The following is a 12,500-nucleotide window of genomic DNA, read 5'->3' on the forward strand; positions in this document are numbered from 1 at the left end:
CTCTTCCTGTATCCTCCCTCCTCTTCTCTCCTCTTCCTCTCTTCTTATTCCTAACTCTTCTCTCCCCATTCTTCCCCCTCTCTTTCCCTTCCTCTTTGTCCTGCCTTGCTAGTCCCTCCTCCTTCTCTCACCTCTCTCTCTCCTCATCATTCTTCCTCTGTTTTCTTCTTTCCTTTCTTATTCTATTCTTCCCTTCCTTCTACTTCTCTTTCTCTTCCTCCCTTCTTCCATCCTTCTCCCTCATTCTTCTGTTTTCTATCTCTTCCTCCTCCCTCCTCCCTTTTCTTCCATTCTCCCTCCCACTTCTCCTTCCTCTCCCTTCCTTCTCCGTCCTCCTCTTTCTTCCCCCCCCCCCCTGCTCCTCCATCCTCTCCCTTTGCGTTACTGTATTTCTCCTCCCTCCTTTTCCTCTCTTCTTCCATTGACCCCCCCCCCCCCTTCTCCTGTCCTCTCTTCCTATCGTCCACCCTCCTCTGTTCCCTTATTCCATCTTCCCTACTCCTACTCTTACTTCCTCCTCCCTCCTCCTCTTTCTTCTCCCACCCTCTCCTTCTCATCCCTCTTTTTTTCCCCTTCCCTCCCTCTCCCTCCTTTTACTGTCCTTCCCTGTCCTCTAACGCAGTCACCCTCCATCAGACCTCCGTCAGACCTGATATTTGGCTGGAGAGGGAGGGGGAGGGAGAGAGGGAGGGGGCGAGAGAGGGAGCGAGGGAGGGGAGGGGGAAGGGAGGGAGAGAGAGAGAGGGAGGGAGAAGGGAGGGTGAGGGAGAGAGGGAGGGGGAGGGAGAGAGGGAGAGGGAGGGAGAAGCGAGGGGGAGGGAGAGAGGGAGGGGGCGAGAGAGGGGGCGAAGGAGGGGAGGGAGAGAGAGAGAGAGGGAGGGAGAAGGGAGGGGGCGAGAGAGGAACCGAGAGAGGGGCAAGGAATGGGGCAAGGGAGGGGAAAAGAAGGAGAGAGGGAGGGGAGAGGGAAAAGGCGAGAGAGGGGGCAAAGGAGGGGGCGAAAGAGGGAGAGGGGGAGGAGAGAGGAAGGGAGCGAGAGAGGGGGCATGGAAGGGAAAGAGGGAGGGGACGAGGAAGGGGGTGAGAGAGGAGAGAGGGAGGGGGTGAGGGAGGGGCGAGAGAGGGAAGAGGGAAGGAGAGAGGGAAGGGAGAGGAAAGGGGCGAGAGAGAGGGCAAGGGAGGAGGAAAAGGAGAGGAGAGGGATAGTGCGTGGAAGGGAGCGAGAAAAAGGGCAAGGAAGGGGACAGGGAGGAAGAGAGGGAGGGAAGAGGTAGGGGGCGAGAGAGGGGGCGAGGGAAGAAGAGAAGGAGGGGACGAGAGGGGGGGTAAGAGATAGGAGAGAGAGGGGCGAAGGGAGCAAGGGAGGGGGAGAGAGAGGGGACGAGTGAGGGGAGAGGAAGGGAGCGAGGAAAGGGAGAGGGATGGAGAGGGAGAGAGGAAGGGGGGGAGAGGGGGCGAGGGAAGGGGAGAGGGAAGGGAGAGGGAGAGAGAGTGGGCGAGGGAAGGGAGAGGGAGAGAGAGTGGGCGAGGGGGAGCTGAGACACATCGAAGAAACCCGACTCCGAATCCTAAGGAATCCTCGGCGAAGTTTCCCCCCTTTTCCCTCTTCTTTATCCCCTCTTATCCTCGGCTCCTATCTTCTTTTATCATCTTTTATGCTAAAGTTACATGGTTTTGTTATTTTTCTTTGTTTCTTTCCTGTCTTGTTCTTCGTTTTAATTTCTGTATTCCTGTTATCTACATTTTCTTTTTTTTCTTGTTCTTATTCTATGTGTTGTTGCTCTACAAGGGTTATAAGATTCTTTCTTTCTCTCTTTCTACTAATTGTGACAGCCTTTTTTCTTTCTTTCTTTCTCTCTCTTTTCTTTTACACACTTTTTCTTTTGTTTTTTATCAGTGACAGTATCTTCAGTGTTAGAACACTCTCCATTAGAAAGAGAGGATAATAGAGATTGCAAATTTTACGTGACCAGGAAGCCGCAACTGGAACGGAGTGTCCGGAAATTGCAACCGAGAACTACGAACCCAAGGCGGTTAGCGGCAGATTTCTCAGCGTAATTAGCGACAGATTGCGTGAAACGGTTTCCGTCTGATTACGTAAAACGATTAATGGTAGATTAGTGTTTGAAAAAGAAAGAAGCTGAAATTATAACAATAATAAGGATAATAATAATGATATCTATTATACAAACGATTAAAAAAAAAATCAATTCTATAGAAAAATAGCCGTGTGGCCGAAAGTACACAAATGACCACATTGTTGAAGTGTATTCGAAGTGTTGAGTATTTACACTTCGGTTCGAGGCTCATGCTGTACATTATTTCTCCCAGCAATTGCCATAAAAGAGCTGGTGTAATCAGCAGCCAATGATAATGGTATTGATAACAATAAAAACTGTAATAATAATGAGGGTAATGATAGCAGTAATAGTTATGATATTAATTGCAATAGTAATTATGATCATCAAAAGTGAGATGAAAAATGATAAGGACAATAGCAATAAGTATAACGATATGAGTGATAAAACAATAGCATTAAGGATAACGATTAGAATGATAATTACAATAATAATAACAATAGTGATAATAACAATAATAATAACAGTGTTAACAACAATGATGATAACAATAATGGTAACAATAGTAATATTAGCCATATGAACTATAGTGATAATAACAGTGATGATAACAATAACAATAGTGATGATAACAATAACAATAGTGATGATAATAACAACAATGATAATAATGATAATGCCACCCCTTCTTTATTCCCTCCCGTTTAAACATTAACTTCCCTTTTTGCTACTTCTCTCCCCTCCCTTATTCCCTTTCTTCCAACCCCTTAAACTGACCCCCGTCCTCTCTTCCCCCCTTCCCCCTCCCCCACTTCAAATGGTTTCCAGTTCCTCCCGCCTCATTTTAAACACCTTCCCCCTCCCCATCCCCACTTTAGTCTTTGAGGTTTCAAAAACACAAAGTTAGATATAGTCGCTCAATATTGTTCCCTATGAAAGTGTGTCTTTTCGATGTCAATCGTATCTTGTAAGAAACAGAAAAGTTATATTCTGTGTGCAAAGAACACGCTATCACACACACACACACACACACACACACACACACACACACACACACACACACACACACACACGTCAGCGGTAACACATCCAAACTTGCATTAGATCATGCGTCACTGATTCTCCGTTCGTTCAGTGGTATTCATAACTCCATTTGCCAGTGTTGGCACATTGATTCTTTGGAATCTCTCGGCCGCTTACATCAGCCACGTAATCTTCTTGGTGTCCGTTACCTTGGCAACGCGCTTTCGCCTCTGGGCATGTCTTGATGTTACCTCACAAACTCCTTCCTTCTCTTTTCCCCTTGTTCTATTTTTTTTCTCTCTCTCTGTTTCTTTTCTTATCTCCCGACTTTCTGATCTTTTTTGTCTTTATCGTATCACTAATGTTTTTATTTTTGTTTTTATCTATTTCTATCTGTTCCTCTTATTATGTCCAGTGACAATCATTTCTTTCTTCTTTTTATTCTTCTTTCCCCCGCCTTTTTACTTTTTACTTTTTTTTTTCTTTTTTTTTTTTGTTCCCCCAACATTTATCTTATTTTTCCTACATTTCTCCTTCCTCTTTTTAACTTGATTTATTTTTCCTTTCTTATTTCCTACTTGCTTTTCCCGCCTTTCCATTCGCAGCATTCATTCAGAAACTGATCCTTAGACGCATCTCTATTTCCTTGATGCATATATGGAGAGTTCGACAGAAATTGATGTGTATCTGTAAACGTGGTTTACTGTAGCAATTGTTGGAGGAGGTAGGAATAAGAATGAATAATGGGTTATGGTTATCGTTTTAATAGTATAGCATGATGCATTCATGTTCAGACGCATTCTGAGAAACATTATGATAATGGATCATTCATTGATTGTAAAAGTTGTTAGAGAAGGCCAGAAGAAAGGAGGAGAACTTCTATTGCAAAATTAGCTGCAACACATGGCAGTGATTCACAGCGTCGAGAATGATGGAAGCGGTTGGCTTGACTTTTTCAGCAGTGGATCAGCAATGAGATAATGGTAATGATTCATATATATATATATATATATATATATATATATATATATATATATATATATTTGTGTGTGTGTGTGTGTATGTGTGTGTGTGTGTGTGTGTGTGTGTGTGTGTGTGTGTGTGTGTGTGTGTGTGTGTGTGTGTGTGTGTGTATATATATATATATATATATATATATATATATATATATATATATATCAAGGTCTTAATTATTAGCTAGATGCAGAATTTATATGAAAGGAATTACGAAATAATTATAATTAATATCAAATACGATGTCTCTGCATCTGTGTACCTCATATGATCTGACCCCCCGACGTCTCCTAATTCCAGGACCAACCTTGAGTGCCAATTTGGAGTCGCTTGGAAGGCATGGCTTCGAATCCTGCCCCATTCACCGTCGGCCAATCACAGCCGAGTCGGGCTGCCCAATGAGAAGAGGTCACCCTTGCATTCGAACTGACCTAGTATCTCGCCTCAAAATAGGTCATTATTAAATTCAAACAGAATTCGTTCAGCCCTCGTGTCGAGAGGACTTCCTCTCTCATCGACTCCTCCTCAAGGATTCCAGGTAGTTATAGTGTCTAGTGCCTTAGTGACTTAATTCATATACTGTGCATTGTCACTATCATTGTGTTTCCTTGATGTTCTCGATATAACTATAGCTCAGATATCGTTAGTTTTGCGATTGGCTTAGCTTTCCCATTGCGTGTATATATCGTGCCTCCTTGTAAATAATGTTATATATATCTTGAGTTATAATATATTGTTAATGTTTTAGCTACCGTGTTTAACATCACCCTTTAATTATTATGTGTGGGTAATTAGAACAAACTCTGCTCGCCACATATTCTGGTGCCAGCGTACGGGACACATTCTATGACCATCACACAAACTGGTATCAGAAGTGGGATATTTACCCATCACACACACACACACATTATATATATATATATATATATATATATATATATATATATATATATATATATATATATATATATATTATATACATATACATATACATATAAATACACACACACACACACACACACACACACACACACACACACACATATATATATATATATATATATATATATATATATATATATATATATATATACATATGCACCCACACACACACTCATGCATACACTTTTTTCAAATACATATTATGATTCACACATACACATAAAAAGACACAAACACTCACACATATGCTGATTGGTTCAGATCTATAATGAATTCAAGGCTGAACTGGAAGTAGATAAACAAGTAATTGAGAATCTGAAGGAACTTATTAAAGTAAGCGAAACTGTTACGGAAATGGAAAACAAAATCGAACATTTAAACTGGTCTTGTAAAAAACAAATTCAACAACTTTCGCCAATATAGCGCAAGTCAAAGGTAGCGTTAATGAAGTAAGAGAGAAGTTTTGGAAAGTCATCCTGAAGACGAAGGAAGTGATCAAATCACAGCTAACAAGGACGGAAAAGGAGACGGAAATCAAAACATAAATTGGACAGCACGCTGAGAATATATCAAACTTGGCTGGTGTAAACATAATAGTTATGTTATGAAAATGTCTTAGAATACCCGGTCATAAATCCTGGATTCGCATTACACATAGACGAACAGAAAGGTTAAAAGCATGACCAACCACGCAGAAAAGATAAGTCTACGTTACGGGAAGAAGTCAAGACCAAGATTGATTAAAGGTCGGAGGACAAAAAACTTGTTCGACAGGAAGGTGAGAAGTCTCCTGGCCAAACAAGTCTACTTCCGGATCCAAAACGCAGCGTACATTCAAAGAATACTGTAGACCACTTGAGAGTTGTTTGTACAAAATCTGACGGCACATTTTCAAAATTATCAGACTTGGAAACAATATTCAAAACTAATAGAATAGACACTATGTGTATCACTGAAGCTAAATGTAACTATTCTTCAGAAAGTGTAACACGAGGACTTAAACACTATTTAGACAAAAAAGGAATAATTAGTAGAGGGGGGGGGGAGTAACAACACTAACAAGGAAAGAATAATCCAAAAAACAATTGGAACAAACGGAATAAACATAATGATAGCTACAGCTAACATGTCATCTCATACATCACCATGGGGACAAGGAAATCATAAAGAACTATAGCCCATAGGAATTACTGTGAATTATGGAAACTGAATCTTTGAACTTGAGATTTCGATAGATAAACCTACTGAGAAAATTTGGATCCGAAAGCGCAACCTGATTCGTGGAGTTCAACACTAAAAGAAATCGTAAATAAGCATTGCCTTCAACAGATAAAGATAGAAGAGAGAGAGAGGCAAGGACAAGCCATCTGAGATTGACCCAACATTCAGAAGAAAGAGGACTTATGAAGATTCGGAATATTATATTCCATCCAGAAAAGCGATCGCTTAATAGAACTTTGATGTTACCTTTCTGTGGCAGTCGGATTGCCTGTAGGCGCTCCAGTTGCCAGGGGGCAGTTCAGTTCAGTTCAGAGAGATTCGCGAAGACGTCGCTTCGCCTGGGCTATATGGACGAGGCGGCCCGGCCTCTGCCAGCTATAAGTCCTGATGATATGATCATCATAACTGAATGTTTACCGTGGCGGTTGGATTGCCTGTAGGCGCTCCAGTTGCCAGGGGGCAAGAGACAGGCATAGCTGTCTAACCAGCCCAGCGGCTGTCGTAAAACAAGTCTTTTGGCTCTCATGTGCAAGTGGCCATCTGCTGCCGAAACACGGCCTCGCAGGGGTAATATGGGCCTCTTTCCAGGGAGGCCAACGCCATCTCTTGGCGCCGCTTCCCCCTCGTGGCGACAAAGGGACACTCGTGCATTGGTCCTGGAGGGATGGCTGGGGCGAAGCACATCACTACAAAGGCTGACTTCAGCACACCTTGATATTCTAGGGGAGAGTATCAGCGACTCATAGCCTATGGGGAGGTTCTCGCTTCCTCTCTATGTCACCCAGCTAGGATGCACCACAAGATCACTCAAGGGTTTCTTCCTGCCTTCCTCCTCTAGCCGTTCCCTTTAATACCAACATGGCTTGGAATCCAGTTGATGATAATGCGTCTACCCTGATCCAGGATTCTCTGAGCAATGGTAAGAATTGTGGTCAGAAGATAAACGTTATCAAGGGGCGTGCTTTGTTGCAGGCTGTCAATGACTGCCTCTGCCTGGAGCGAGGAGGCATTGTCAGATACCTGCATGTCTACAAAACCATCCGTGAAATTGGTTTTACTACCCAGCGAAATGATTGCTGCAATATTCCTCTCCGTCACATCCGTTAACAGAGGTGGTGAGTACTGTGTCTTTCTCCTTGACAGGCTCATGACACGGCGGGGCTGTGACATAGTCAGGGTGGGGGAGGTCCATACCCTTAACCAGTAGTGTCTCCTTGAGCTCAAAGCGTATCAACACCCTGGCTGTGTGATACATCCAGGTGTTGTTAGCAAAGAATTTGTAGTTCTGTGCAAGCCAACGTTGCACTTTCTGTCTTAGCTGTGAGCCCGGCGGAAATTGTAAAACTTTGGTAAGGAACTGGGCCGCCAGAGTCTGTAGAGAGGGCTTTATTCGACTGGCACCGATTGTGTTATGGCAAGCCAGGTTATATGTATGGACAGCATCCAAATTTGGAGGGAAGTGATTCTGGGATGGGAGACGGGCCACTGGACCAGCCAACACCACCTAGGCCCCATTCAAATTAAGAAGTAGGTGAAACACTAGAAGTGCTATATAGGTGGAGGGCATGGTGAATGGCAAACACTATTGCTTGACTTAAACATTGGGGTAGAACAAACATTTGTGAAAGCAGATGTTGCAGCACAGGATTTGCCTCGTGCACCAAAATGGATGTACAGGTCACAGGCATTGTGTGCAGTTACGAGGCCATAGGAAAATGCATATTGGCATTGGTAATGCAGAATGTACACTGCCAGTTCATATGGCAGCATGGATAACCCCTGTCCCCTAGGACTCGATTTCATGGTCCGCAGTAAGGTGGCCATCAATATGGGAAATAAGATTCTGCAGATGGGGAATGTCGTCATGCCCCTTGTATGCAATCAAGTGACAATAAATCCATGTCGTAACAAGGAAGTGAAGGAGAGCATGCTAGAACGCCTGTTACAGCGGCTCTCTGAAGAACAAGTGAGGAGGTTGGTAAAGTTACTGCAGATGTGTTCTTGACAGGGAAGTAGATGTTGGAAGGCCTAATCTAGTGCAACATCAAATAAATACAGGAACCAGTAAGCCCATTAAGCACACAACAAGGCGAAATGTTCCCGTGCAGCAAAAGGAGGTGGAAGATGCTGTGGCTGAGATGAAGAAGCAGGGACCCTTCCACCAGGGACTGGTGAAGTGGTCGAACAGCCCATGGTCATCAGCAGTCGTTCTAGTGAGGAAGGATGGTTCCCACAGGTTCTATATAGACTACCTGGCAGTCAACGACATTACCATCAAAGACGCCTACCCGATCCCACGTGTAGACGATACATTGGACACTCATGTTGAGGCCCAGTGGTTCTCCACCCTAGACCTGGAAAGCGTGTACCACCAGGTGGAAATGGCAGAGAGGGATAGGGGAAAGACAGCATTTTCATTTGGTCAGAGACTTTGGCAATTTACAGTCATGCCATTTGGCCTGTGTAATGCTCCAACTACATCTGAACGCCTGGTGAAGAGGGTGCTAAATGGATGGCCCTTGTATACTTCGATGATGTATGGGCCAACATTCAAGGAATTGGAGCGACTGGAGGTTATCCTCCAGTGGTTAAGGTAAGGTGGACTGAAATTTACCCCCAAGAAGTGTCCGTTGTTCCAGCAGAAGATGCCATTCCTTGGACATGTAGTGAGTAGTCAGGGAGTGAGAAAAGACCCAGAGAAAGTGGAAGCAGTACAGGAATGGCCGGAACCAAAGAAGCTGGCAGAGTTACAGCGGTTCCTTTGATTTTGTATTTACTATTTACTTTGTGAAGATTTTGTCTGCATTGCCTCACCATTACATCGACTTAATCAGGACATGTAATATCAGTGGGATACTGACTACCAAGTTGCTTTTGATCAGCTGAAAGAGGCCTTGATTCATGCACTGGTGCTGGAGCACTCCGACCCAAACAAGCCCTATATCCTGGATTGTGATGCCAGTACAGATGGATTGGGAGTTGTTTATCACAGGAAAATAGAGGGGCCATAAAATCATTAATAAGTAAAAAAATACACACACACACATACATACATATATATATATATATATATATATATATATATATATATATATATATATATATATATATATATATATATAATATTACAGGAAAGTAATTTTACATAATTGTGATGTAGATAGCGCCCTAAACTATGTAATTAAATTATTGCAAGCTTCAGTTGAACAGTCTCCAGTGGAGTTGGTGTGGTCCGGTGATGTGAGTGAATTGGAAGACGGCCCTCTCATTGGATGTGCGACAGCAGAGGACACATACTCTCCTTCAGCTCCTCATAATTCATCAAGTTATGATGAATCTACAAGAACACCGTCACCAAATGAGAGCATTCCTGTGACACCCAGGACCAAAAAGAGGAAAACTTGCAAATTGGATGACAATATCGACATAATGGACTCCTTCTCTACTGTGCATACAGCTTGGAAAGATTTACATCAGTCAAAAGTGTCAAAGCCTAAAAACTATGCAGCTGACTTAGTGACTGCTTTCACGGAATTGATTCCTGCACATCAGCCAGAGTTAAAACAGATGTTACATAATGGTTTAATGGCACTGATGTCTGAAATATCCCCAAAATTCAGATTCTGCAACTCCTCCAACTCCCTCCTCACCAATTGGCCATCGCTTCCACTTTTTACTTTTCTTCACCCCACAATCCACCAACCAGCCAGTATGACCAAGCCTCTAGAAAAAGGAAATGCCAAAGTCTGGATGAGTGCTGCCAGACTGCTCAAGTTAGCCAAGATGCCTGGCTACAAAGAAAAGGCTGCTGGAGGAGGAACATGCAGAGAAAATGATGCTGTACAAAAAAGCAGGACAGCTTCTCGACAATGCCCAAATATGGACTTGTTCACACATTCTTTAGCACAGTTTCTGGCAGCAAGCCAGAGAGCCTGTGCTGAGATGGCAGAGGCTTAAAGGAGAATGGGTGGTAATACATGAAGAAAAGTGTATGGTGTGAATTTTGAAGAAAATATATTTTTGTATTAAAAAGTATTTTATTTATTTTGAAAAGATAATGTCTTATAGTTAATGCAAGGACATTTTATTTTTTTCGATAAATGGAAAATAAAAAGAAAGATGTACAAAGTTGTTGTATTCAACAAACAAAGAAACAAATTTATACAGTATAAAAATAACAATATCTTTTGTACAGAGAAAAAATCTAACAAGCATTAAATAAAATTGATATCAAATGTATCATTCTGTAGAGAAAAAAAAAACAAAAAAAAAAACGGATAGACGAACACCCACAGACATACAATTACATACAATCATTAGAAAAAGAAAGACAAGTACAAATAAATATAAATGCAGCTACCAATTGAAAGCTTAAAAAAAGTTATTGATTACAAACTTTCTACGATTAGTATCTTCTAGAACATTTTGAGGCCTGAGATCTGGGTTTTCAGGAGGATCAAGTTGGAAATCTTCTGGTAAATCCAGAGTAAGTCCGTGGCTTACTGCAATATTGTGCAAAACAGCACATGCCATGATGATGTCTTTGGTTGTTTCCAACTTGGTCCTCACAGGTTTTGAAAGGACAGCCCACCTCCTCTTGAGGATACCAAATGCCCTCTCTATTAAATTTCTAGTTCTTACATGAGCTGAATTATAATTACTTTGCTTCCCAGGCTTTGGATTGAGAATTGGAGTTAAGATGTAAGATCTACACGGATATGCACTATCCCCCAAGAGATATCCCTTATATGACCCTGTCTTTAGTCTTTCACATAATAATGATTCATTGAAAATCTGTGCATCATGAGCACTACCAGCCCAATTGACAACTACATTTGTAAATTTTAGATTTGCATCACAGACACCCATAACATTTAAAGAAAAATAACCCTTCTGACACCGATACAACTCTGCATTATCTCCTCCAGGGCTCCTGATTGGGATGTGAGTTCCATCAATGCAGCCAATGACACCAGGCATTCCTGCAATTTCAGCAAACTGGCGTATTACTGCATCCTCGGCTTGTGGTTCCGGGAACTTGATATGCCTTGGTGCCAGTTGTGCAATTATCTTGGAGATGTTTGCCGTGCACCTGCTGACAGTGGGCTGAGAAACACCTATACCATCTCCTAGGGTCATCTGAAAATTTCCCGTTGCCAAGTAACGGAGAGTGAGGAGAAGCTGCAGATGTGGTGGTATGGGATGGCCTGTGGAAGAAAGAAATTTGTATTTATTAGAATTTTACTTAAAATATATAGCGCAAAGATCCAAGTTCAATTATAATATGATTAATAGAAGAGGCAGTGTCAATAATTATCAGGTCATGAACACATAAATATAAATATCATATATTATAGTTGATATTGCACTTTGGAATGTTGTCTTGTACTACATACTAATTTCCTCACCTCTGCTGTTTTCAACAACTGGGAGATGGTCCTGGATAAACTCAAGAACCTGCAATGAGCATTCTTTTGATAGCCTATACTTGGCAGCAAACTCTGCTTCGCTGTACACTTGGTATGGGTTCATACGGTTGGGCACGATGTGTTGTAGCACCCTTTCGTCAATATTAGCTAAGTGCTCAATGTGCTCCAAGTGTTCCAAATGATCCATTCTGAAAAATACATTTTTCATAAATATGGTAAACATACTATAAGAATACTAAAGCTAAATCATGGAAAATCATATGTTGAGTCAAGATTATTTGATATGAAAGATTTACATGTGCATGACTCATATGATTGGCTGTCACTTGCATACAAACATATTGCTGAAACCACAGTATGTAGAAATTTACTTCATTTAACATAATAATAGAAAAATATATATACATGTTACAGTACAAAATCTGAGCATTAAATCTATCTAAAGCAGTGGTTTTCAAACTATTTAGTATGACGGCACACTAAGAAACAACTAATATTTTAGTGACACACCTACCCTTTCATATATATGTATATATTATACATATATATATAATATATGAATATATTATATATATATATATATATAATATGTATCTAATATATATATATATATATATAATATGTATATCTATCTATATATATATATATATATATATATATATATATATATATATATATATATATACATAAATAGATACATAGATCGATATATATATATAATATATATATATATATATATATATATATATATATATATACATATATATAATATATATATATATATATAAAATAT

At 41.0% G+C, this 12,500-nt stretch overlaps 1 protein-coding gene across 1 annotated transcript in view; it reads right to left on the bottom strand.

Moving 5' to 3' along the window:
* Positions 1-10,398: 10,398 nt before the first annotated feature.
* LOC122255904 (putative nuclease HARBI1) overlaps positions 10,399-12,500 on the bottom strand; it is a 5,117-nt gene continuing 3,015 nt past the window's right edge. Inside the window, exons 2-3 of the mRNA XM_043020285.2 lie at positions 11,687-11,895; positions 10,399-11,485 (exon numbers count right to left, since the gene is read on the bottom strand). Coding sequence (XP_042876219.2) covers positions 10,650-11,485; positions 11,687-11,894 — 1,044 coding nt within the window. The 5' untranslated portion in view covers position 11,895 and the 3' untranslated portion in view covers positions 10,399-10,649. The remainder of the gene's footprint in view (positions 11,486-11,686; positions 11,896-12,500) is intronic.

This window comes from Penaeus japonicus, unplaced genomic scaffold (genome assembly GCF_977035675.1).
Source record: "Penaeus japonicus unplaced genomic scaffold, GWHDUDI00000001_assembly GWHDUDI00000020, whole genome shotgun sequence".
Lineage (NCBI taxonomy): Eukaryota > Metazoa > Arthropoda > Malacostraca > Decapoda > Penaeidae > Penaeus > Penaeus japonicus.